The 27,322-nt window shown below is 44.2% G+C and overlaps 1 protein-coding gene across 2 annotated transcripts; it reads left to right on the forward strand.

Moving 5' to 3' along the window:
• Nucleotides 1-250: 250 nt before the first annotated feature.
• On the forward strand, nucleotides 251-26,119 carry CREBRF (CREB3 regulatory factor). Of its 2 annotated transcripts, none has more exons than XM_071570002.1 (9): nucleotides 251-338; nucleotides 10,097-10,273; nucleotides 11,170-11,295; nucleotides 12,339-13,422; nucleotides 16,098-16,292; nucleotides 18,278-18,467; nucleotides 18,909-18,982; nucleotides 19,369-19,491; nucleotides 20,264-26,119. In XM_071570002.1, the coding sequence occupies exons 2-9, from the start codon at nucleotides 10,265-10,267 to the stop codon at nucleotides 20,377-20,379; spliced, it is 1,917 nt and encodes a 638-aa protein (XP_071426103.1). In that variant the 5' UTR covers nucleotides 251-338; nucleotides 10,097-10,264; the 3' UTR covers nucleotides 20,380-26,119. The 2 variants fall into 2 exon arrangements, with proteins under 2 accessions (XP_071426103.1, XP_071426104.1); XM_071570003.1 differs by having other exon boundaries at nucleotides 10,100-10,273.
• Nucleotides 26,120-27,322: the final 1,203 nt, after the last annotated feature.

The following is a 27,322-nucleotide window of genomic DNA, read 5'->3' on the forward strand; positions in this document are numbered from 1 at the left end:
GGAGGTGAGTACATACCCAGGGCCCGAGGGTGGGGTCAGATCCGGGTACGGATCGCGGGGCAGATCCCGGGGCAGATCCCGGTGCGGCCGCAGCAGCACCGGCTCCCTCGGGGTCCCCTCCGCTCGCGCTCCGCCGTCACGTGACGCGGCGCCCCATGGCGATTGGCTGAGGCGGCCCCCTGGCCCCGCCCCCCGCGCGTGCCCGCCCCCTCGGGCCACGTGAAGGGCGAGTCACGCGATTTCCGGGAACCCGTCAGGAAGGGACATAAACAAACAAACCGGGGCCGCATGGAGGGGCCGGGCCGGGGCGCGCCGGGCGGCGGCCCCCGCTGAGCGCCGTGAGTGGGGGCTCGGAGGGGCACCGGGGGAGTCGGGCAGACCGAGGGGGGCTCGGGGTTGTCCGGCGGGGGGAGGCGGTGTGGCCGGGCAGGGGGCTGCGGGCAGCGGGAGAGGGAATGGAATGGAATGGGATAGAGGGAGGGCTGTGCCTGCCCGGCTGCCCAGGGCAGCGGGACGGGGATGGTGCCGCGGCCGCTCGCTCTCCCCGCGGGGGGTGTGGCTGCCGGGAGAGGGCAGCTGTGCGCGGGAGGTGTCCGGTCCCGCAGCCCGGGGCTGGCGCCCGCGGTGGGAATGGGATGCAGGGACGGGGCACGGGCGGAGTGGAGAGTTGTCGGCGCTGTGGCCTCCGCCTGGCAGGAGCAGCCCGTGCCTTTACAAGGAAAGCGAAGCAGGAGAGCAAAGCGCCGTCCTGACGGGAGCGCTGGGTGTGCGGGCGGAGGGGCTGCCCGGGGAGGCAGAGGGGCTCGGCAGTCCCTGCGCTCCGCTGCCTCTCGGGCTCGTAGTCGCCTCCTTCTCTTGCGACCTGTTTGAGTGCCCGGGACGGCCGGGGGTGACCCGAGGGGTGCGGGCTGTCTGTGCGCGGGCGCGCCGGTGCCTGGCGGGCGGCTGCGCTCCGTAGCGAAGGCTGCGGGGCAGAGCAGGCGGAGAGGGGTCCCCGCGCTGCGAGTGCGGGGCAGGGCGGCGGGAGCGACTGGCCCCGCTCCGGTGCGGCGTTTATGTAACGACGGCGCGGGGGGGACGGAGGTTCTCTGGCCAACGGGAGCCCCGGGAAGGGGCTTTCCTCGGGGGCGCCCCGGCCGCCGCAGCCCTGTCGGGGGGGCCGTTCGGGGGGCTGTGCCCGGGGACAGGAGCCCCCCGGAGTCCCCCCGGTCCGGCGGGGCCGGGGGCGGCGCGAGGGGCGCGCGGTCGCGGCGGGAAGGGGTTTGTTTACATGGCGCCTCACCCTAGCTTGAAAGGGCCGCTGGGCGGGTGAGCGGCGTGCGCGCCGGCCAATGGGAGCCCTCGCGGCTGCGGCGCGGACCAATGAGCGGGCGCGGGGGGCGGGGAGGCGGTGGCAGGGGTAGGCTGCGCTCGGTGCCGAGCGGAGGGGCGGCCATGTTGGCCGGAGGTGTGTTAGTGGGTCAGGGCCGGGCCGGGGGACGCGGGGGGGACGCGGGGACAGTGCGGGGCTGTGGCTGCGGGGGCGCACCCGCGTCCTCGGCCCTCGCCGAGCTTTGTCTCAGGGGGTGTGTCCCGCCCGGGGGTCGGGAGCGGCCCGGGGCGGTGCCCGTGCGCGGGGGTCCCGGTCCCCGTGCGGAGCAGAGGACGGGGCGCGCTCCCCGCGCCGCCTCCCTGCCCGTCCCCACCGCTTTGAGTTAAAAAACGTCGGTGTGTTCCACGGGCCGTCTCAGGAGCCGTCTGTGGGGCTCGGCGTGCCCCTCGCACGGGTCTCCGACAGCTCTCCGCGTTTGGATTAAGCTCACTCGGGCTCCCAGTTGCTGTACCTTGGAGAGAGCCCCTCGTGTCAGCGAGGAGTAAAAACTAAACTTTATTTCCCCTGTGTCCCGAGGGTCCCCAGCCTGGGCGTTGCTCCATGCCCACACATCGCTGCCGTGTCAGCCCCGCAGGTCTCGGGCAGCGGCTGCGGCACCTCATCCCGGATCGCACAAACCTCGCTGTGCACACTCGGTATGAGACACGCGGTGCTTTTTCAGGCTTCTGCAACAGCCTGAACGGCTTCGAGCATTCAGCTCTGCCACCTGAAATGTGCAGTTCTCCATGGAAATGATCATAATCTTGCTGTTGCCGCCACATGAGGGGCAACTTGTTGCAATCACGCAGTACATAACCTGCAAAACAGAATCAGATTCTTGTATTATGTCAAACACTTCTAAATGTTTTAGAGTTTGGGATTAAAAAGCCTCTGGCCTAAGGTTGCTTAATCAAGGGCTTCTAAGCATCCATATGGTGAGGATTAGTTGTGATTATTATTAAACATATGTTTTCATAGTAAAAATTACAGAGGAGCACACACAGGGGCTTTAGAAACCTGTTTGATTTTTACTGTAGGCAACTTAGGTGAGAAGCCAGAATTTGTATGGCAAATAAACCATGGAATCATAGAATGGTTTGGGTTGGAAGGGGCCTTAAAGATCATCCAGTTCCACCTCCCTGCCATGGGCAGGGACACCTTTCACTATCCCAGGTTGCTCCAAGCCGTGTCCAGCCTGGCCTTGGACAGTTCCAGGGATGGGGCAACCAGAGCTGCTCTGGATGTGATTGTTCTTGCAGGAAAGGGTTCTTGCATAAGTGACATCTTGGTGAGAGTCCTCTTTAGAGGCACGAAAATAGTAATTCAGAGGCCCCACACAGTGTCCTTAGCCAGTAGGTTACCTGAGGCAAGAAGGAATTGTCCTGTATTTGATGGGAATATTCCCTGATAAGACCAATCTGCAGCTGAGATGTCAGGCCATTGAGCATCCTCCCCATGTCTTTTTTAAATAATGAGAGAGGCCAACAGCTTTGTGAAAGGCAATGGTTTGATGTCACTTATTATTGGAACAAACAGAAGCTTTTGTCCAACTAATAGACTGATAGTGTGGGATACATAAGGGGACTCAGTGTTTTAGGTTCTCATGGCCTGCACGTCCATGCTGTGTGGTTTGGGAAGCTTAACTAAAGAATGTTTTAACATAAAACTCCGACAAGGAGATTTGACAGTTCAGATTGGCTAGAAAGTTGGCATTGACTTGAAAGTAAAGGCAAAATTTTCTTGCAAATTGTAAATTTAAGGTTTAGACCTCAATTTCATTGACTGTATATTTTTTAAATCCTCCTGTTTTTGGCATTAACACCTTTTTTTTCTCCTCACTTGCTAGAGTATTTTGACGGATGCATTTTTCAAATTTGTTGCTGGCTTTGAAGTATTCCATCCTAACCCATTCCTAACAGAAGTATAACAATCATAATTTCACAGTATGAGCAGTAGATTAGGTTGTACCATTTCCTTCATCATAAGAGTTGTGTTGTTTTTCGGTTTTTTTCTGGGGACTATGGAATTGATTTTTTTCTTACCCCAAAAGGCTTTGCCCTGTCAGAAAAAGAATACAGAAACAACATCCTGTAGGGACATAGAATATTGCTGGAGATTGGAAGCTGAATTGTTGTTTGGTTTTGCTTTTCTGTTCTTTTTGCATTAGCCCCACTCTGCTTCAGGGGAAATCTGTGGCTCAAAAAAGAATCTGAATGTTAATTTTACTACCGATACTCTTGTGCAAAATCTGCAGTGTTATTTTAATAAAGGTTTAATATTAATATTCTAACTGTAATAAGTTTTTTAAATTAATTGAAGTGTGTTAATATAGTTCTCAAAAGTTTAACATGCTGCACATCCCACTCTTGGCACTAAAATAATAGCATCATCTCAGTCTTTGTTCCAGAATGTACAGAAAGGTGCTTCTAGTAGGAATATATTAATCTTGACATAGTTATCATAAAATACATAAATGCAGTGTTTCTTGGTTTAAAAAATAACTACTTTTCTTAATTCTACCTCTTTCATCATGATCATTATCAATCCAGGCTGGGGTGCCAACACAGGGTGGGGTGAACAGGAGAGCAAACCTGGGGGGAAGGACTTGGGGGTGCTGGGGGGTGAGAGGCTGGACAGGACCCATCCCAGAAACCCCCGTGTGTGTCCTGGGCTGATCCCACAGTGTGGGCAGCAGGTGAGGGGGATTCTGCCTCTCTGCCCCCTCAGGTGAGACCCCACCTGCAGAGCTGCCCCAGCCCTGGGGGCAGCACAGGAGGGACATGGAGCTGTTGGAGTGAGTTCAGAGCAGGCACCAAGATGATCAGAGGGCTGGAGCAGCTCTGCTGTGAGGAAAGGCTGAGAGAGTTGGATTGTCCAGCCTGGAGAAGAAAAGGCTCTGGAGGGACCTCACTGTGACCTTTCAGTATCTGGAGGGAGCCCACAGGAGTGATGGAGCAAGTCTGTTTACAGGGGGCTGGAGTGACAGGAGAAGGGGAATGGCTTCAGACTGACAGCGAGTAGGTTTAGATCAGGTATTAGGAAAAAAATTGTTCCCTGTGAGAGAGGGGAGGCCCTGGCACAGGTTGCCCAGAGAAGCTGTGGCTGCCCCATCCCTGGAAGTGTCCAAGGCCAGGTTGGACAGGGCTTGAAGCAGCCTGGGCTGGTGGAAGGTGTCCCTGCCTGTGGAATGGGGCTGGGACTGGATGATCTTTAAGGTCCCTTCCAACCCAACCCATTCCATCATTACTGAGATCTACCTGTTTGCTGACACAGCTGTGGAGCATCCCCAGGCTGGGCACTGCCATTGGCACAGGGGCTACACAAATGCTGCTCTGGTGGCTCATCAGCTCTGCTGTGTGAGGTTTTGCATGTCTGAGTGGAGACCAGAGCTTCTGTTTAGTGGTATCACTTCCAGGTCTTGAAGTCTGTCTGCTGGGGGCAATTAGGGTTAGAAAAACAGCGTTGGAGGGGGAAGGGATGGTCAGCAGAGCAAAGGGAACAAAGACAGTGAAGTTGCAGTTTCCCTCTCCTGAAGGGAAAAGCCTTAGCAGAAGTGAAACAGTCTGCCTGTCTTTAGTTCTTTTACATGGCAGTGCTCCATTAAACTCAGGGTCTGGGTGTCTACCAGATGCTGTTTGCTGTCCAGGATAGAAAAGGCAAAGGGCATAATCATGCCTGAGATGCTTGTGCTGGCATTTTAGTACAAATCCATCACTGAGAAGGTGGTGGGACTTGGCTGCTTTGGTGAGAGGGTGAATGAGGCCGCGGTGGATGGAAGCACAGGAAGACCTTTTACAGGAGTGTCTTTGCTCACTGCTATGGAATAATGATAATAAAAATAAAAAGTAGTGTCTTTGTGGTGGGGGAGAATAGTAAAAGAATTTTTTCAAGTCTGGCAAATAATTGAAAAATCATGTAGAAAATAAAACCAAAGAACATTACTCAGAAACAAAACTAGGGGAAATACAGAATCACAGAATCATTGAGGTTGGAAAAACCTCTGAGATCAAGTCCAACCTTTGACCTATCACCGCCCTGTCTGCCAGATCAGAGCACTGAGTGCCATGTCTGGTCATTCCTTGAGCACCTCCAGGGGTGGGGAATCCACCACCTCCCTGGGCAGCCTGAACATTCTGAACTTGAAGACTGCACTGAGCAGAGGCTGTTCTGTAATAGAAAACAAATTGGCACAAACTCTGGAAGGAAAAATAGTTTTAAGAGATGCGTAGGAGAACTTCTTGAATCTCTAACTCTTGTGCTTCATAAAATGTCCAGATACAGCAAACCCTGCATTGCACATAATAGTTCTTTTCAAACACATGGCATAGCTCTTGTGCATTCTCTGCAATTCAGAGTTGGGCATTTGGAATGTTTCAGCCTGAGTCTGTAAGTTTGGTATTGACAGGCTCTCGTGAGCTATTTTTTGTGTCTGCATCAAAACTGTGACTTTGACAAGCTGCGCTGTGTGATGCAGTCACCATCATGAAAGTGTAATTGTTCATGTAACGCACTTACAGCAGGCATTTAACTGCTGGGATAATGAGCACTGTGCAGCCAACAAACCAGCACAGCCACACTCCAAGTGCCTTTCCAATGGCACAAAACACACGTCTGAACTGGGACAGAAATAGCAACTTTGGCTACAGCACAAATGATTCATGCAGGTGGCTGAGGAAGACTCTCAGAGGTGCCAAGATGAAAGCTGCAGTTTGGGGTTTTCTCTTACAGAGGGACCTCTGGAGCTGCTGTATTGTGGCAGAATGTTCTGCTGGGCTAGGGAAGTGGCACTTGCATGGGAACTGCAGTGTCTCCTTCCTACAGCATGTTTGGAGTTTGGGTCACACTGTCTGCCAGGTTAAATGTGCTGCTGCATCAGTAATCCCAAGTAACTCATCTCCTGTCCCACTGTTCAGCCTTCCCAGACATATTGGGACCACTGTTCTTCAGAAAGTAAATATTAAATACAGAGGATTATTTTTAATTAGGATTTGCCATTAGGTTAATTAGTTATTGGTGACTGATGGGATTTTAACCAATGTATATATGCATGCCTCCATCAGCACTACAGATTCTTAATTGTTAGGGGAACAGAGCTGTTCCCGAGATCACAGAATCCCAGAGTGGTTTGGGTTGGAAGGGACCTTAAAGATCATCTCATTCCACCCCCTGCCATGGGAAGGGACACCTTCCACTGGACCAGGTGGCTCCAAAGGCCCATCTTACCTGGCCTTGGACGCTTGGAGGAATGAGTCAGCCAGAGCTTCTTTGGGCACCCTATGCCAGGGCCTCCCCACCCTCACAGGGAAGAATTTCTTCCTAATATCCCATCTAACCCCACTCTCAGTTTGAAGCCATTCCCTCTTGTCCTGTCTCTCCAGACCTGTGTGAATAATCCCTTCATGTGTCTTGTAGGCTCCCCTCAGGTGTGTCTTGCCCCTCCTCACACCCCAGTGAGGGAAAGAGCCTCTTCCCCAGGAGCAGGAGCGCGGGTCTGCACTGATGTGACTCAAGAGTGCAGACACAGAACCAGCTCCTAGACTGGCTCCTTAATCACCCTGATCTGATTTCCCTGCAGGCGCTGCCAGAGGAGCCCCAGGCTGTGTATTCCACCTGCGGTTCAGTCCTGCCTGCAGAGTCTCACCTCTGTTTTGGGGAGGGCTGATGTAAGGCATTAATTGTCCTGAAGTGGACATTCCTGCTATATTTATCTTCAGTAATTCTTACCACTGCTGTTCTTGAGCTCTGCCACAGCTCTTTCAGTTCATTCAAGGCTGCATTCATTATAGACAACACAACAGCTGGACTATTTTCTAGCTCAGTCTTGGACTGAAAGTGCCAGGAATGATAAATTCTGTAAAAACAGAACTTTAACTGCCATCTACAAATTACTTTCCCTAATAGCATGTTGCAGTTCTACATCTGTGCTTCCATATGTGTCGTTGACTTCTACTATACATCTTTATTTACCAGTTCATGACAAAATCCTGATGGTTAAGTGTGTGTACCAGGAGTCTTTTAATGAAGATGTTGATCATTCTGGGGTATTTGTAAAGATGAAATTTGAAAGATGGAAGTAGGGCTGCTGTGTTGGGAGCATGAAGCATGCCTGGCTTGTTCCACTCCCCGAGGCAGTGTCTTTGTTTTTATGTCCTCACCATATTTTCCCCCTCTGTAAAGCTACCAAGAAAAATCCTACATTGTTGTATACTTGAATAGATCCTATTGGGATTCAAGTCACATTTAAATATTAATATTATAAAATAACAAGAATGAAATATAAAGAGAATTATGGGAATAATCAGACTAACTGATACACAGCTTTGATCTGGGAGGACATGCACTGTCATTCTTAAATGGTGCAATAAGTTTATCACTCCAGTGTTTGAGATGATAAAAGTATTTTGAACATTTAATGTTTATTTGAGGATTTGTAATGATCCCAAAGCTGACACCTGGAAGCGTGGGTTGGTTGTTATTGAAATCAGTGTCAATACAGATGGGGTTTCACCCTTCTTTGCTATTTGTGTGTGGAAGAAGTAGCAAATGTTTCTTTTCTTTTGCCTGTGGCTGAGCTCTGGCAGTCTCCATGTGAACGCAGGTGGTGGCGATCTGGTGGTGATGTCAAAGTATTTGATGTTCTGCTGAAAAAGGCATCAATTTCTGCTTGAAAAGAAAGTGCTCAGGTGTAGATTGATATTAAAGATTACCCTCCTTCTCACCTCTCTTTGTGTGTCTGAGAACATAATTTATTTGTTTTAAAGAACAAGCCCTTTCTCCTACATGAGGTAAGGCTGAGAAGTGGCTCAGTTGTCCCTGCCATGTCACCAGTGTCAGAAGGACCAGTCCTGCTGTGGTGTGGCCTGTGCTGGGTGAAGGGAGATGGGGGTTGTTGAGGCATGTTGCCCTGGGCCACAAACTTTGCTTTAAATGGCACTTAAGTAAAGAGTTCCCTTGAAGTTTTAGAGCAGAAAGAAACTTTTCTCAGGAGGAACTGGCTCTCTGCGTTGGTGAGGCCACACCTTGAGTGTTGTGTTCAGTTCTGGGCCCCTCAGTTGAGGAAAGAGATTGAGGGGCTGAAGTGGGTCCAGAGAAGAGCAACAAGGCTGGAGAAGAGGCTGGAGAAGGGACTGGAGCACAAGTGCTGTGGGGAGAGGCTGAGGGAGCTGGGGGTGTTTAGCCTGGAGAAGAGGAGGCTCAGAGGTGACCTCAGCACTGTCTAGAACTCCCTGAAGGGAAGTTCTGGCCAGGTGGGGGTTGGTCTCTTCTCCCAGGCACTCAGCAATAGGACAAGGGGGCACGGGCTCAAGCTCTGCCTGGGGAAATTGGAGATCAGAAAAAAATTCTTTGCAGAGAGAGTGCTCAGGCACTGGAATGGGCTGCCCAGAGAGGGGATGGATTCCCCATCCCTGGAGGTTTTTAAACTGAGATTGGACATGTCACTGAGTGCCATGATCTGGTAAAGGGACTGGAGTTGGACCAAAGGTTGGACTTGATGATCTTGGAGGTCTTTTCCAACCCAATCCATTCTATGATTCACTCCCCACAGGGCCCCCTGAGGACTGGCTCAGGCAGGGGTAGTGTGGGTTCACTGAGAACCTGTGTGTAACTGGATGTGTAACTGTTGTTCTTTATATGCCAGCTGCTTTTTGCAAAGCATGTTTTGATAAGTAAAGACTTCTTTGCAGAGCGTCTGTTTTTTACCACAGCCTGATGGTGCATATGCTGGACAAAGCCAAATAGCTGGCACACTATCCCAAAGTGGGAATAATCATGGGGATGCAATCGTGTGCTGCTGGGAGGAGGGTTCTGAGCGGAGTTCTTCTGTAGAAGAATATTACAGTTTACTGTTTTCTTTTTCAAAACAAGGGAATAAACACAGCCTGAGCAGATTGCGCCAAAGTCTGACTTGGGAGCAATGCTGAGTGAGGTTTTTCCTTACTTTGTTAAAAATGCAGGATTAAGCAGGATATGAGGCTCAGAAGAGTCTTTAGGCAAACATCTGAAGTAGAGCAGGACTATAGAAACTACTAAACTGGTAAAACTACTAGCAGATAAATTGGTCCAGTTTCAATATGTGCCTTGCTTAAATTAAGAGAGAAGGTATTTTATTAGACAGCTGTGAATTTGGCACCTTTTTTAATTAGTTCTGTTGAGGAAGTCTGTCCCTCCCTCTCTGCTGTTGGACAGTGAGATGCTTGCTGTGTTGCTCTACCACTAGATGTTGCTGTGTGAGTGATTGATATAATCTTATCTGATGCTGCACAGATTCATATCCGAAGCAAAGGAGGAGGTATTGTTGAAAACAGTATTTCTGCCTATTCTGAAATTTGTATTTTGAGACATTTGCCTGAGACATTTTTAGAATTTATTGGCTCCGTTACGTTAGTCATAAAGATTATTTCTCTCTTGGGTACCCAGCAGTGTGCTAGTTGTTATTCCCAATTTGGCAGGGTTTTCTTTTCAGGTGTCTATAGAGCTCGTGGTCTCAGCAGTGGGGAAAAAAGGCAATAAAATATAACTCGGCCAAAAAGGCTTTTGCAGTAGCTGTTCTGCAGCATCAGTGGCTTTTCATTCAGTGAAAGATGGCAAGGGAATAAAATCCCTATACATTCTGGCATGAGGAAAAATCACTTTTTTGGGGGAAATTCTTGTCTTTACTTCAGTTTGGCTGTTTTTTAACCTTTCACCTTTTTTGGTGAAGGATTACTCACTTGCTTGGGGGTTTGCTGTGTTTATTCTGCACAGAAGTCTACAAATAGAAGAGATCCATCAGGGTGAGCTGAAGTTATCCTAAGGAAAGATTTCCTTGCATGGATAGTGTAAACTCCCGAGACTGAATTAAAGCTGGAAAGGAGTCTACAAGTGAATAAAACAAAAAGTTTGAAATTGGATTTGGGGAATCTGGGCTTGGAAATGCCTCAGGTAAGTCTTAAGATTTTGCCTCTGTGAAGAATTTTGCTTCCATATTAAAAAAAAGGAGAAAATTTAAGAGCCGATTTGACTGGCGACAGGAGGGAGAATCTATAAGAGATTAAATGGTATATATTTTATAGAGTCTCAGTGTCTGTGGTGGGAGCTGTGGTGCTGCTCTTGGGACTGTGTGTGCTTAGGATTCAGCCAGGCTGTCTCCTGGTGAGGGCTGATGCCTGGGGAGCACAGCAGCCTTTCTTACTGCAGTGATTCACACATCAGCACACTGGATGACTTTCAGCAGCACAGTGTTTCTCCCTTCCCAACCCTCAGGGCGAGAGTGTCTAGAAGAGAAATAGAGGTCTGCAATTAAATGTAGCAGAAGGCCTTGCTGCCTATTCCCTGTATGCCCAGTCATGCTGAATAATATTTTTTTGCTACAAATTCCACTTCTTTCTTGAGACAGAAGTAACATTCTTGATTTAGTTGTCACCAATGTTGCTTTTGCTATAATTTCATATGGAAGTTTTATGAGTTTTAATGGTTCTAAACACAGTCAGCACTGCATTAGTACAAAATTATGTGTATTAGGGGAGTGTATCTCAGAACCTGGTAAATGTGTGGGACTTTCAAACTCACAAGAAAGAATGAATGAGCAGTGCTGTTGCAGCTCTGTGGTGAATAGAAGTGTATCCTTTGATTGAGGAGCTGTATCTTGCTGGCTGTTCTTAAAGCATTCTCTGGCTCTGGGAAATGACATGCTTATCTGTGTAGGTAAAAACCTTCCAGATGCAAGTAGAGCACGAGTTCAGAGTCTTGGAGGAAATGTTGATGCTCTTTCTTTTTTGTTGAAGATGATAACGTGCCTTTTTATAGCATGTTTCAAATGTCTGTCAATTGTGTTGTAGCCCAGTGTGAGTGGAATGGACCCTCCTTTCGGGGATGCCTTTTGGAGCCATGTGTTTTCAGAGCAGACTCTGATGAGCACGGATCTCTTGGCAAGCAGTTCGGATCCAGACTTAATGTATGAACTGGTAGGTCACATTTCTGTGTGTACAGAACTTCCTCTCCTTGACTAACAGCCTGAGTTCCTGTAGTAATAAAGGGTTATTTGTGCAAGAATGGTGGAAGATTATTCATTATTGCTGGATACTGATTAGGGAAGAGCCCAGCTGCTTGTCCAGCAAATGTGATGCTTCCTCAATAGGCACTTGGTCAATTTGGCCATCAGGAGAGGCTCAAATAGAATCTCAGACAGAGTTGTACTGGTGGTCTGTGATGGTGCTTGAGACTCTTTCCTATAGTCTTTTCTGTAAGAGCAGCCTTATAGAATCACAGAATGGTTTGGGTTGGAAGGGACCTTAAAGCTCATTCCGTTCCACCCCCTACCATGGGCAGGAACACCTTCCACTATCCCAGGTTGCTCCAAGCCCTGTCCAACCTGGCCTTGAACACTTCCAGGGATGGGGCCACAGCTTCTTTGGGCAACCTGTGCCAGGGTCTCCCCACCCTCACAGGGAAGAATTTCTCCCTATTGTGTGCTACTTCACCCAAGCTGTGAATGCAGGAGAAACAAAGTAAAAGTTGACTCATGAGCTACTTATATGAGTATTCTTTATTTTTAACCCCTGCATCAAAGCAGAAAGGTCAGTCGTAGTCATTAATTGGTCATGTTAGAATGAGGTTTTCCCAGGAACTTGAGCATATTCTGTTAAGCACACAGCAAAGATTGACCTAGATTAATAGAGACTTAGCTTGCCTGTGATGCCTTTCATGTTTTAAATATATGGATATTGGTACTAATTTAGTTCCTGATGACCAGGTGAATTTGCAATAGCAGCAAAAGCATCCAGTGTCATGGGAAGAGGAATCTTTTCAGAAGGATCTGTTGCTGAAGCACCAAAGCTGGACTTCATTCAGACCATCAAAAGAAGCTTTTAGTTGAGAGTTGAAGAATCTTCATATGTTCCCACTCTCTCACACTTCTGGAATGGAGCTCTCCATATTAGATGAAGTAGAGAACAGAGATTATTGGTATTTTTTTCTATTAATTTTTAACTTGTTCTGTTATGCACAGGATAGAGAAATGGACTATCACCAAAGCTTCAGGGACAACTTGCTTCCTGTGGAGGACTGCAAAGACCTTGAGAACTTGGAGTCTTTTACAGACATCCTGGACAAAGAAGCTGCTTTCACCTCCAAGTGGGAGCAGTGGGATACCTACTGTGAAGACCTAACTAAGTACACTAAATTAACCAGCTGTGACATCTGGGGAACAAAAGAGGTGGATTACCTGGGCCTTGATGACTTTTCAAGCCCATACCAGGATGAAGAAGTGATAAGCAAAACACCGACACTGGCTCAGCTTAACAGTGAGGACTCCCAGCCTGTTTTGGATTCACTCTATTACCCTGAGTTGCTCTTTGGCGTAAAACAAAACCCTTTGAATTCTTTGTTACCTGGCAAAAAAATTGCAACCAGAGCAGCAGCCCCGGTCTGTTCCTCCAAGAACGTTCAGGCCGAGGTGCCGTTGTCGGACTGTGCTCAGAAGGTGAGCAAACCTGCGGCCCAGCCTGCTGCCAGTACACAGATCATGGTGAAGGCCAACGTATACAGCAGTGAAAAGGTGAACATTCATGTTGAATATAAAGACTATGTTAAAAAGGCAAAGGTAAAGATCAATCCTTTACCACAGAGCAGACCAGTGCTGAGCCAGGCACATGCTGATGCAGTGAAAGAAAACACCTGCTACTGTGCTGCTATAGCAAAGAGACAAGAAAGAAAAGGACTCAAATCCTCACATGGGCACAGCACACCTCCTGTTTTGCCTTTTAAAGAGACTCAAGAACTGCTCCTCAGTCCACGCCAGGAGACCCCAGGGCTTACTGTGGGGGAGAGCAGCCTTTCTGCCAGCACCTCAGTGTCAGGTTCTTCACAGAAGAAGGAAGAACACAACTATTCTCTTTTTGTAACAGACAGTTTGGGTGAACAGTCAGTCAAAGCAGAGCCTGAGGAAGATGAGGATGATGAGGACGATATTGAAGATGAGGACCATGATGAAGAATTCGGCACTGAGCATGAGCTGTCCGAAAATGATGATGAGGAAGAAGATTATGAGGATGAAAAAGACGATGACATCAGCGGTACTTTCTCAGAACCAGGTACCAGCAGTGTTGGGCTTTGTTAATGTGAGGGTGAATGGATTTGTCTGTTGAGTGAGAAAGAATGCTTTTGAACTGCTGATGGACCAGTGACCTAAGTTGTGAACTTCCATCCCAGATTTTCTAACTGCTTTGCAAAATGCAATTAATTCAAACTGTACAAGGTCTCTATTGCCCTGTTTGATGCTAAGCTACTTCATGCAACAAAAATAATAATAGACAATACAGGAAGTCCAGCTGGAGCTTCAGGTTAGAGCAGCTGCAACAAGTGTTGTCTTCTTTTCTTTTTTTTTTTTGTGGCTTGATGATAAGGTTTGCAGAGTTTTCTTGTACTTCTTGTTGCTTTGAATTTATCCAGAGTTTTATCTCTCATGAAATCATATCCTGAGTGAAATGATTTCATAATTACCCAAGTCCTGCTGTAGGTAACAGAACTGTCGGTAGCACTGGAGAAGAAATAGCTGAAAGGGAAAAGAGCTTGTGAAGACACAGAGATTGTTTCAAGGAGCTGCATTGCATCAGCTTTGAACACCTGGACCATCAGCTGAGGGAAACATCCTGAATGATTTGACAGAAGTCACTGTGACTAAGCGGTTAAGAGGGAGGGGTTTTCTGGTTTTGTTTTGATAGGGCTATTTTTGCTTTTAATCTGGTAAAATGAGGAAGTAAGGGCTATACTGCTCTCTGTTTTGCTTTATTTAACCCTGGCAAATTTAAACCTGAAGCCACAGTAAGGGATGTGAAAAAAGATTTTTAGGAGGGGCTTGTGAAGGACTTCAAATACAAGAACCTTTCAGATTTCGTAGAAGCCTGCCCTGGTGTATGATCTTTGCTAAGAGGAGGAATCAAGGAAGAGGAATAAATACGGCCCAGAAAATCTAAACAAGTTTGTGTGTTACAGCCCAATTCAGGACACTGTGCAATGGTTTATTTTATGTAACTTTAAAATGATAGCAAGTCAGTGTGCGAGTTGCAGGACAGGATGTATTAAGTCAATGTAATTTAAGTTCATAACTTAATTACAGTTTAAATAGGCAAACAGGAAGTCTTGATTTTAACCTTGTTGTACATTTATACACATCAACTCTTACAGATATTTATTTTCCTTGGTTGGATTAATTCTGTGTTGTCCTGAAGATGGGCTAAATCCACACATTTCTATATAATGAGTTACATAGCTTGGCATGTTTTTTCAAGGAGAAAGTCAGTGAGCTTTTTGGGAGTATTTTGATACTTATGTCAAACAACATTTGGATAAAATGGAAGTACAGTTGCAAATATTTATGGTATTTGAAACTATAATGTAAATTGTCAATAATTTTGGCTATACAACAAAAATGTTTATAAAATTAAAAAGCATGTTTCATTGTTTGATTTGCCTTTAAAATCCTGTCTTTTAGTAAACTAGAGAATCAAAGTAAATGAGTTGATGAAATGATTAGAAACAACTTTAGATTGGATTTCATCCATCTGCACACCAAACTCTTATTCGTACTTCGCGTTACGAGGTGAGAGTCAGACCAAATCAAGAAAGTTTGTTTTTCCTCTTTCAACTGGGTTTTTAAGTGCAAACAGACTAATTGAATGGACTGTTTTAGAAAGAAGAAAGTGTTCTTTGTGCTGCTGTGAGAAGATGAAGCAGAGCTGAAGCATATGGGGTCAAGGCTTGCTGAGCATGAAGTTCATGCAGTGGCTTTTCCTTAAGCTCCATTGGAGTATGTGATGCTTTGAAATGCTTCTGTTCTTAAGTAAATGTAAACTCTGGTGTAGCAGTTTAGTACAAAAGGCAGTGCAGTTGTTTGGGATTTTTTTAACCTTAGTATAGGTTATCTTTATTTCTAAAGCATATCAAGGGTTTTTAAACCTGTGGTTTGTGTTTACATAGTCATAGTAAAATATTTCTGTGATGTGGAACTGCATTACCATTTCCATGACCTTCCTGAACAGTTAATCGTATCAAGTGCATCATAATTCACCTCTAAAATATGGTATGGAGGATCATTTCACTTCGTCCCACTAAAGAGGAGAAGAAGAGATTGAACAGCCTGTGTCCAGATCCCTTCAGTTTAGAAGATCTTTTGGTCACTGTCTTGATAACAGAGCCTGCTTTTTCCAGTCTGATAGGGGCCAGTGCTTTGCTTTATTCCCCAAAGCTGTTCAGACTCAAGGAAGAGCAGGAGTTGGACATGATGTTCCTGGAGTCCCTTCCAACTCAGAGTATGCTGTGATGGAATGACTTATGTTTTTTTGTTGTCTTTTGCTAACCCATCTTTATTATCTGCCTCTCTTTCCATGTGTTTTGTGAAATGTGGAGGTGAGTTAGGATTATGTTCCTGCAAATTCATGGAGAAAGTTGTAAGAGTGGAAGAATTCTGTCCAACAGCTGCTGTTGGTGGGATTGTGAGGAGCAAGATCTTAGGGAGTCAGAGAACATAAGGGGGCTTTCAGTGCATAAATATTTTGTCTTTTTTCAACTAATGAAGCACCATCAGTGCCTCAGTGTCTATCCCTGGATTTAAGGCAAGCACCCAGGAGTAGCTGAGGCTGAAAACCAAGTCTGTTCGATAATGTAAAACAAACCTTGTCTGTGGCTTTGCTCTTAACCTGAATACTCAGTCCCACTACAAACAGGTTCTGTCACCAGTATATATAAACGACGCAATGCATCCTTTTAGGGTATGAAAATGATTCAGTGGAGGATTTAAAAGAAATGACTGCAGTGTCCTCTCGGAAAAGAGGCAAGCGAAGATACTTCTGGGAGTACAGCGAGCAACTGACTCCATCCCAGCAAGAGAGGAAGCTGAGGCCATCCAAGTGGAATCGAGACACCTTGCCCAGCAACATGTATCAGAAACACGATGTCCATCATGGTAAGAAGAGAGTCATAGTCACAACTGACTGTCTTTCATTCTGACACCTTCAGTAGCCAAATTCCCATACTTGAAAGTGCTAAGAAAGTGATGTTTTGGCCCTGAAAATCAGTTGTTTAAACAGTGTAAGTCTGTTACTCAGTAAGCAGAGTTCTGCAGTGTCCGAGGAAGGCACAGTGAACACACAGTAGGGACTTTCAGTGTGGTTTCTTCCAGAGGAATGTGGATGAATTGAGAATTGTAACTTCCAAGGCCTCTCAGTGGAAGCCCCAAGAGTTCGAAGTTTTCTCAGTGCGATACTGTAAACATTGGATGGGTGGTTTGACTGATAATTGCTCCTTGTAGCTGTGGGTTTCAGTCCTGCTTGTGTTTGCAGGAAGCTGGAAGGGATCCGGGGTGGATGCTGAGTTCAGGGTGACTGTGGTATGAACTGAGGACAAGCAATAAGGCACAACTGTCTCTTTCTCTCCCTCCCTACCTGTTTCTCCCCACTGTGTGAATGCAGCACAGTGAAGCAGTTATTCCTCTGGGAATAAACTATTTCCTTAAAATGCCCACTTAGAAACTTAAACCAATTGCTCTAATAACTGTGATTTATTCCCAGTGAGCAATTACTGCACTACAAACATGACTAACATCACCCCAACAAACCCCTCTTAGGGATATTTTTGTTTTCTTGTCACAGGACCTCTGTTTGATTTTTGTCTTTGAAGGAGAAAATGAAACCAGCTTCCCTGGTTGTGAGGTTAATATTCCCTGTAGTTGAAAATTGCTGTCTTTAACATGGCAATTGACCTTCTCTTAAACCAAAAGCGGTTTTTGTTATTGTTAATTCTAGATTTATTCAGAGAAGAAAACATTTTTTTTACTTTAAATCTTCTTTGTTTTTAAATGCTTATTTATCTTGTAGTGAAATATCAGTAGCTAAAGTCCCAGTCCCTGCTCGTTCTCTTGATGGACCTCTGAGCAATCTGGCCTGACACAGGGAAGGTGTCCCTGCCCATGGCAGGGGCTGCAATGAGATGAGCTTTAAGGTCCCTTCCAACCCAGGCCATTCTGTGATTCCAAGATTCTGTATTTGCTATTAAACAACAAATAACCAAACATACCTTGAGGACTCAATCCCACCAGAGACGTGGAGCAAGTCACCTTTCAGTCAGGTGTTTGTGCAACAGATTGGTCAGATCAAACACTGTTTAACATCCAAAAGCTACAAATACAACATATGCTGGGGTTTATTTGTTTTATATACAGATAACACACCAAGGTCAACGAGCAACTACCTCACATAAGTCCTGCTAACATACGACCTCTCGAATATTTCTGGAGCAGGTTTTTTATTTTTATCAATATTTTCCTGCAAGTGTATCTAGCAACCCAGCATTTTTAATGGAAATCTAGAAAAGCAGTGGCAGAGAATCTTAAGGAATAAAGATTTTGTCTTGAATATATGTATCTCCTCAGGAAAACCAGGCCTTAAATAGCTTCAAATACATATGAAAGGGGTTAACTGGGATTCATTTATGCTCAGCATCGCTCAAAATCATTTCAGGCCTCAGCTCTTTCTTAATACAGAATTTTAGCAATAGGGTTATTTAGGAATTTAATCAGCTTGAGTGTGCAAGAGAATATATTGGCTGAACACAAGAGTTAGCAAGTTTACAGCTGGAGCAAAACAACATAGTTTGAACTTCTGACATTTTTCAGCACAGTTCTGTGTATAATGTCTGTCACATCCAGTAGCCTGAACAGCAGTATTTGCTCTTATCTGATCTGAATAGAATATGAATTGTACAAAGCAGTTTGTCTGGAAATGCTCTTTCTTTTGTGAAGGCCACAGGGATCACATGATTCTGGCCCATTCTCTTGTAATGAACAAAGAACTTCAACTGCACCCAAAAAAATGACATATTTAAGAATTTTCTCACAGGTTTGTGTACCTATTGTGTCACTTCTCAATGCATTTTTCTGCATATTTAAAACAGGAAAATATGCAGCAAAGAAGTCACGGAGGGCTGATGTAGAAGACCTGACTCCCAACCCCAGAAAACTCTTACAGATTGGTAATGAACTGAGGAAGCTCAATAAGGTGATCAGTGACCTGACACCGGTCAGTGAACTTCCCTTAACTGCCAGGCCCAAGTCAAGGAAAGAAAAGAACAAGTTGGCTTCCAGGTATGTGTGAGCTGAAGCTGCAAGGATGGGAAAATTTGGGATTGCTACAATTGCATGGTTAAGGTCTAAGTGATTTTTGCATGAAGAAATCCTGCTTTGTGTGGCAGCACCTACCGTGGGCTAATTACCAGCTTATCCCAGGGCAGCTGGCACTTTGGAGCTCTGCCTTGCCTGTTCCATAGGTATGCATATGTTTCCACTGGAAGTTGGCTTCCTTAGCTGCAGGGCAAATGGCTGATACAGTGATAAAATTCACATGTGTGAAATATAATCAGGTGCAGGTAGCAGTGTTTTCAGAGAAGGGCAGTGAGTAGATGGATGGTTTTGTACATCTCAGCTCTGGGAGTACTAGTTAAGAAGTTAGTGTAGCAAGCAAACAGATGGTCTTAGTATTCTGGAATTTTTGGAAGTGTTCTAATTCTTCCCCTCTTCTTACTATAGGGCTTGTAGACTAAAAAAGAAAGCCCAATATGAAGCCAATAAAGTAAAACTCTGGGGTCTCAACACGGAATATGGTAAATACAACTCTTCACATATTAATTTTTCTTTTGTCCAGACAAGTCTGTGTTTTGCACTGTGATGTTACCTGGGTGATAGAGAAAACGGAGTTGGTAGAAATCCAACAATTCTGTTGGTACAAAACCAGTCCATTCCATAAAGTGTATGTAAATTTGGTTACCTGCGATGCTGAGCTACTTTACAAATGTAATTATGTAAATGCATGTAGTGTAAATATTTTTGAAAAATATTTGTAATATTTGATGTAAACTGTTGCATTTTAATTTTATAGTAAGCGTGATGTGACACCTTTGGCACAGATAGCTATGTGTGGATAACTCTGAATTTCTTTTGCTCCAGGGGGAATGTGCTGTAAATCTAATCCAGTTTTATTTCTTTGCAGATAACTTACTGCTTGTCATCAATTCCATTAAACAAGAAATAGTTAATCAGGTGCAGGTATCTAAAGATGATAAAGAAGTCAACATGGAACAGAAGTTGAACATACTTATTGAAGACACTCTTGGTAAGCAGTGGAACTTCATTATTTACCTGTATGTGGAGAGACATAGAATCACAGGATAGTTTGAGTTGGAAGAAACCTTAAAGACCATCTCATACTACCCCCTGCCATGGGCAGTGCCAGTACTCAGCCTGGGGATGCTCCACAGCTGTGTCAGCAAACAGGCAGATCCCACTAACTGATGGAATCACAGGATGGTTTCGGTTGGAAGGAACCTTAAAGCTCATCCAGTTCCAACCCCCTTCCATGGGCAAGGACTTCCACTATCCCAGGTTGCTCCAAGCCCTGTCCATCCTGGCCTTGGACACTTCCAGGGATGGGGCAGCCACAGCTTCTCTGGGCAGCCTGTGCCAGGGCCTCACCACCCTCACAGGAAAGAATTTCTTGGTAATATCTAATCTAAAACTGTCCTCTGTCAGGTTGATGCCATTCCCCCTTGTCCTGTCACTCCAGGCCCTTGTGCACAGTCTCTTCATCTTTCTTTAGGCTTCCTTCAGGTACTGTAAGGCCGCCCCAAAGCCTTCTCTTCTGCAGGCTGAACAATCCCAATTCACTCAGCCTTTTCTCATAGCAGAGGAGCATCATCCTTCTAATCAACTTGGTGACCACCTTTGGACTCACTTGGTCAGAGTGCAAATATTTTCTGAAACAGAGAAAAGAAAGAACCCTTTCTTGTTTTCAGTTCTCTGTGGCAGATCACTGACCAAAGTATTCACTGGCTTTGTGTCACTTGTATTATTGTACAAATCCATGCTATGACCTGTTCTCCCTTTAGGACTTCCTGTAGCTGGACAGACATCAGAATTCGTGAATCAAGTCTTGGAGAAGACAGCAGAAGGAGACCCCACCGGAGGCCTCGTAGGGCTGCAAATACCAGTGTCAAAAGTTTAAGACGTGACTTGAGCTGTTCACGGGTCAGATTCCACCTGTGCTGTTGAGTTCTTTGTTGTAAATCCCATTCTGGTCTGCATGTCAGCTTAGCATTCTGTAAACATTCACCATTAGGTTCCATTGTTTGGAAATAACAATGTAGTAAAACAAATCAAAGCGTGATATAAAATGCTTCATAGCATTTTTGGACCATAAACCAGATAGTTTCAAAGCTGCTTTAAGCTTCAATACAGAATTGAGACTTCTTTTTCAAATGATCTAGGACCAGAATATTATCACTTTCGTTTTAGAAGCAAAAACATGGTTTTACTAGTAGTGAGATTTTTTTAGCATGAGCCAGACATTGTGACAGGCTTATGGTCCAAATAAAATAAGAGGATGCGCTTTTTTGGTAAAACTGTAAATTTGGGGAGTTTTTTGTTCCTTTTTTTTTTAATTGGATTTTCTTTTCTTGTTCTTAAAAACCAATAAGCTTTCTTTGCAACCATTAACTTGTACATAGCACACATGGCATTAGAGCTAGTGTGCCATATAAGAGTTATTTTTCTGAGCTTAACATAGTATGTAAATGTCTGTGCAAGCAAGAGAAAAAAAAAGTATATTCTTTGTGCCTTGTATTTTGGGGGAGAGCTATCAGTATAAGCTGGTAAAGTTTTGTATGAAGAAAACCCTGAGGGGCAAAACCAAGCTGTACAGATGGTAAAATTTTAGGTTTTAGTGTATTTGTTCCAGCTCTTAAAATTTTTGAATGTATATAGGAATATGTTGAAAGTGTAGATATATGCCACAGAGTCTATGTATTGTATAAAAGATGGCTCTAGAAAACTCAATTTCGGTACTTTGGCCGGAAGAAAACAAATACTTGCACATTAATGCGATTGTTTATTTTTGTACCAAAGACAAATGCAACTGATATGGCAAACTGCCAGTCTAAGTAAAGTTTTGCACAGCTTATATGATACTGTACTGAATGTAAAAACAAAAGAAAAAAAAAGAAAAAAAATTAAAGGTCAGGGTTAGGGATCTTACTGAACTGTGAATTTTTTTGTTTGGGTCCAATTATCTACAGAAGGAGCATTCATACATAACTATTATTTTGCTGTTCTTGTAGTTCGCTTCCATGGTAGATAAGTTGGTGGCCGTCTTGGAGTCTTTAAATCTTTTTTCTCTGCACTTACTTTAGGAGATTTTAATATATTTGGATTTTAGTAAGCTATTGGTAAAATAGTTTTCAACTTTGAGAATTTAAAAAAAAGTATTTAGTTTGTTGTAGTATACTTCCACCAAACAACCAAAATAAAATTATTTTTATTGTAATTTGTATATATGTAAAAAGAAAAAAAAGAGCTACAAATATCTAATTCCTTAGTTGCCACTTTTCCAGTCGATGTATTATTATGCATGTGATGTTTCCAAGGATCAACACAGGCTTCAGACAAAACAAAAAAAAATTTATAGACTTTTATATTTTTGTACAGGTATTTCAAAACTAGCTTCTTCAGACTTATATGTGACTTATTCTTGTTAATTCAGTAGTTTCTATGATTGAGGAATATTAACACACAGTTCTTATTTGCTCTTCTGCTAATAAGAGTTGGCTTTGTAGTCAGTGTTAACGTACAGATTAAAAGCTTTAGCCTTTGATGAGAAAGTCCTTTATCTCAAGGCAAGATCATTCTCTGGTTTCATGGACCCCCCCACCACCTTTTCCTCCCTATTCTTTCTCTCCCTATTTAAAAATGACAAAACACTGTTTACTGAAAATAGAAATACCAAATATTTTCAAATGTAGCTGCTGAAAAAAAATGCAAAAGTCCATGAAGGCTTTCTCCCCACTCCCTTTGGGGAATTTCTCCACTTCATTTCTAGTCTGTCTAAGTTTGTTTGTACTGTGATTCCGTTTTGTTTATAAGTAGATTATTTTTGTACACAAGCTTGTATTATAAAAAAAATCGGTAACAGTGCAGTAAGAGTGGCCGAGGAGGTGGTGGCCCTGCCACACTCGTGTGCACACACAGCTTACTTTGTACCTAAATATTTTGGAAGACTCAAAAGGGAGGAGGAGGCCAAAATACCACTACTGAACTGTACAGAAAGTCTTTCCTACAAGAGACTGAACAAATACCCAGGGCAATTTAAGGAAAACTTTGTAAATCCACTTAAGACTTGCAAAATCTGAGTGGAATGTGGGTGTTTTCGTTTGAGGTGTTTGTGTTGTTGTTGTTTGGGTGAGGTGAGAGTTGGCTGCTGCTTTACACAGTGGGTCTGGTGTATTCCTATTGTAGTTGTTGCAGTTTTTCTGGAGCTGCAAATGGCCCATAAAACCCCGACAGAGAATGTCTCCTGAAGTTCAGGCCGTGTCTGTAGCAGGGCTGGCACTGTTGTTCCTTTCCGATGGACTGCTGGGATCCCAGAGCTCCTTGTGCTCCATCCAAACCCTGCAGACAAGGCAGAATTTCTAAACATTAACAGAGAGCAGTTTGCAATCAGGTAAAAATTTCCGTGACAAATTAAACTGACAAGGTATTAAAAAGCCCCTTTTTTACTGCTCAAGAATACTGGGCAAACAAAACTTTATAGCTTTTTGTCTGAAAACCAGACGATGATTTTTGGTCTCGCATTTCAAAGTAGACTTTGAATCTTTAGTGAGTTCCATACCCTCTCATTTCAGTGTTTCCTATGTATTATTTTAAGTTAAAGCTTTGAAATAGTTGAGCTTTTTAATGTTGACACTTTATTTTGTAACTATTTATATGTATGTATATCTTAGAAAAGCACTTTGTTTAAAAAAAGAAAAGAGGAAAAAAAAAAGAAACTGCGTTTTATATGATTCCTGCCACTTGCTGCTAACTCTGGGCTGGTCAGAATGCTGCAGCGATACTTGAGATAAATAAACCTGGCAGTAAAATGTAGAGTAAAGATAAGACCTTTTGCTGGTTTAACTTTATCATAAAGGTGACATAGGCAAGCTGTGCAGCTTTACATTTTAACCAGGGGACTCTGTGGCATTTAAACCGTCTAGAAATGGTTGTTCTTTAATGCCAGTAACAATCTGCTTCCTCTAGTGTCATTAAAATATATACATTTAGTGTATACTTATCACAAACAAAAATCTTATAAGGGTATAAAACCCAACAAATGTACATGTTCTGTTTTTTGGCAGTTGTGGCATGCGTTTTTGGGTGATCTTTAGAGAAGACCATTTTCTAAAGATTTTCAGTGTTCATACATGGTATGTGGATCTTAAAGAAGTCCTGGGTTTTTTTGTTTGTTTTTGAGTGTAGGCATTGTGAATATTCACTTTTAATCCTATATCCAAAAACAATTATATATTTTTTGATTTAATACAGACAAAAGCTCTTCCTTTTTCTGATACACTGGATTCTCTAGGATTTGTTTCCATATTAAAAGCATGCTGTCATAACTGCTCTTGTTGAGATCTTGTCAGTCTGAGCGTTGGTGCCACACTTGGAATCGATGGGCTGCTTGTTCTGCTGTACCATGTATGACCCTCGTCCTTCCCCACTTCCTTCATGACAGATGATGATGTGGCTTTATATTGTGCCTTACTTGTACATCTAGAACTAAATGTTTTTCATTCCCTCTGAACTTGTCAAACCTTCTGAAATGGAATCAGAACTAATGAGAGTACGGATAAGTCTGATTTCAGTTTCTCTCACTTGTCCTTTTCTATTTATATGGAAGACCAGTTTTTGAATGGCCTTGCAAAATGTGGGGGTGCTCATGAAGGGTGTTTTCTAGCCCGAAACCCCTTTTGCTAACACTTCCTTTTCTGGTTTATTGAACACATTTACCATACTTGGTGAGTACTTTTGTTTTTTGGATGAGAGAGACTTACTACTAAAGCTATGTTTACGTGTGGATGGGCTGGATTTTCTTATCATACCAGTTGAAATCTTTGTGATTTAATAAAGTTGCGTTGCTGTAAAGCTGATGCAAGAGTCAGGCTCAGCTGTGGTCAGGCTCAGCTGTGTTCAGTTCCTAATTCTTATAGATTCACTTTTTGCCATGCTAAGAGGGCCAGGGAGAAGTTTGTTGTTGTTGTTTTTTAAAAAAGCACACAACAAACAAAAACCTAAAATGGATAAAAGGTCTCTTAAGCAACTTTAAAAGCAACCAGACACTTCTGAAATGCAGTGATGTCAGTTTTATTTTTAAAAGAGTTCTGGTCCCAGTATGTATCTGATACTTGCCTTCATTAATTATAAAACAGCATATTCCATAAACCATATTTATTTCCATAAACCATTTAAACATAGCTATTTTTTTAAAGCTCTAAAAGGCTTTATCAGGAGAATTTCTAAGGGTTGTGTACAAGTTGCCTTCAGCAGAAATAGCAAATGCAATTCTGTTCCTCAAACATGCTTGCTCGTCTTCCTGAAATTCTGTTGAGGCACAACCCATTTATGGACCGTGAATGTCAGGATCTGTATTTGGCCTTGAGACCTGAGTTTCAAGAGTGCATCTAATCACGATTTTATTTCCTTTCTAAGTTGAAGGCTTCAGTTGGAATCACTAGTGAAGTGTGTGCTGCTAGATGTGGTCTTGGCTTATTGACACAGCCTTGCACACAGCTAAGGTTTATTTTGTTTACCCCAGGGATCGTGTGAAATACATTTCAAACAGTTACTCAGTGACTGATCCTTCTTGTAACTGTATTAAGGGCATTAGTATGTTGAGAAAATACCACTCTTTAATTTCTCCCAGTGTAAATTGGGATTCTTAAATGTCATTAATGAAAGATGGCACTTTTTAGGTTGTATCTTCTTTGCAGCATACAAAAATGTCTCTACCTTTCTACAATTTGCATTTCACAATATGCCATGTTTTTCCCCCAGTGCTTCTTCTAGAAGTTGTGTATGTGCATTCTGAATTATAATCCTCAGCCTCTTAGACATTCATGAACTTCCACAGGAGCAAATACTGACTCTGCATGTATTGTCTTTCTAATGAGCTGTACAGCCAGGGGTATTTTAAGCCACACTTTTTCTCGCCTCCCCCCCAAAAAAAAAAACAGAAATAAACCTCTGAACTTTTACATAACAACATTATTCAAAGTTTTTCCTGGAGTTAAAATATTTTATGGTGGGTTAGTTTTGGAAGTCAAATTTGGATGACTTAACTAGCCCCTATAAGGAAAACTTCTGGATTGGATTTGGTATTGGCAAAAGCACATTCCACCCTATCAAAATCTTTTCATTAGGAAACAGAATTTATTAATCTTTCTTGTAATTATGGATATTCATACATTCTGATTGGAATAAGTTATCTTCCCAGAATATCATGTCCAAGGAAAACTTCCTGCTCAGTATTTGTGGTTGGGTGAACTCTTCAGGCTGATGGCACCTGCAGATGCAAAAAAAAAATGGTATTTTAAACAAAACATGGCATCCTGTTCCATCTATGCTTGAGGTCATGATTGTAATGCTGTCCTTGATATTCTATAATCAACTTCCAACTGGAGCTCGGAAAAACTTAATGAAAGTCTTGTCTCTGTTAGAAAATAAATTTACCTTGTTCAAAGCATGATCTGTTAAGAGTTGCAATGTTTAATGTTGGTTAATAGTTGTGCAGTTTTATTTTTTGAAAAGAGGCACAATGAAACTATTGACTTTGTTTACTCTGTCACCCTTGATTCCTAGCACTTCTATTCAGATACAAATTCATCAATGTATGCAACATCCTTTGTAATTTAAAATAAAAATCATGGAGGAAATACTGTTCCGAGTTACTGTGTGTGTGGAGTGGTAGTGACTGGCATCTGCTCTCTTGAAGTAAGTGCCTTTGGTGTCCTGGTATTTTCAGGAACTTCCCTGTGGAAAGGATGAGAGGTACGAACATTTTTCCCTCATGCCAAGAGCTGCCTCCCAGGGCTGCTGGATCAGCGTGGTGGGACCAGCAGAAGCTGGATAGGTGCCCACTGGGTCATCCAGCTGGCTTCCTGCAGTGCCTGTGAAAAGGGTCTCCAACACCTTAACCCAAAGAGTTTGAGGGCAGGAGAGGGAGGACACAGCACCAGGGAAGAATTTGTGGTAAGAGCAAAGGGCCATTGCCTGACCTCCTGTTGTGGGGGAACAGGGGAAACCTTGTGCTGCCCACCGTGCTCATGGCCAATGTTGGCTTTGGGTCTGTACATCCAGAATCCTCAGGAGCAGGTTGGATGTAAACCTGGGGATTCTCAGGGGAGAACTCACTCTCTTCAATTCCGTGGCAGGAGGGTTGAGCCAGAGGAGGGACCAGGCTCTGCTCCTGGGGGACAAGGGGCAGGAGGAGAGGAAATGGCCTCAAGCTGTGCCAGGGGAGGTTCAGCCTGGACAGCAGGAAGAATTTCTTCATGGAAAGGGTTTGTCAGGCATTGGAAGGGGCTGCCCGGGGAGGTGGTGGAGTCCCTGTCCCTGGAAGTGTTCAAGGAAAGACTGGACATGGCAGTGTTCTGGTCTGGTTGACAAGGTGGGGATGGGTCACAGGTTGGATTTGATGATTTCAGGTCTTTTCCAACAAAAATGGTTCTGCAGTTGTGTGATTCCAAGCCTGCTCCAGCCCTGGAGTGACCCCTGGTTCTCGCAGGTGTCAGGGCAGGTGCTGCTTTGGACCTTTTTTTACAATGAGTCCAAGGGACCCCCATTAGCCACTAACACACCACCCTGTGTGCCTCACTTGGCACTTGGCAGGATTTCATTGCCTGAAGAACGATAAAATGTGCAGTCCCAGCAGCACTACAGGAACAGTCTGTGTGGTCTGCAGTGCTGTGTCCAGTTCTGGGCTCCTTAGGACAGGAGAGACACGGAGGTCATGGAGCTGGTCCAGCGGAGGCTGTGGAGATGCTGAAGGGACTGGAGCATCTCCTTTATGAGGAAAGGCTGAGGGAGCTGGGGCTGTTCAGCCTTGAGGGGAGATGCTGAGAGGGGACTTGAACAATGTC

Source organism: Pithys albifrons, chromosome 15 (assembly GCF_047495875.1).
Source record: "Pithys albifrons albifrons isolate INPA30051 chromosome 15, PitAlb_v1, whole genome shotgun sequence".
Lineage (NCBI taxonomy): Eukaryota > Metazoa > Chordata > Aves > Passeriformes > Thamnophilidae > Pithys > Pithys albifrons.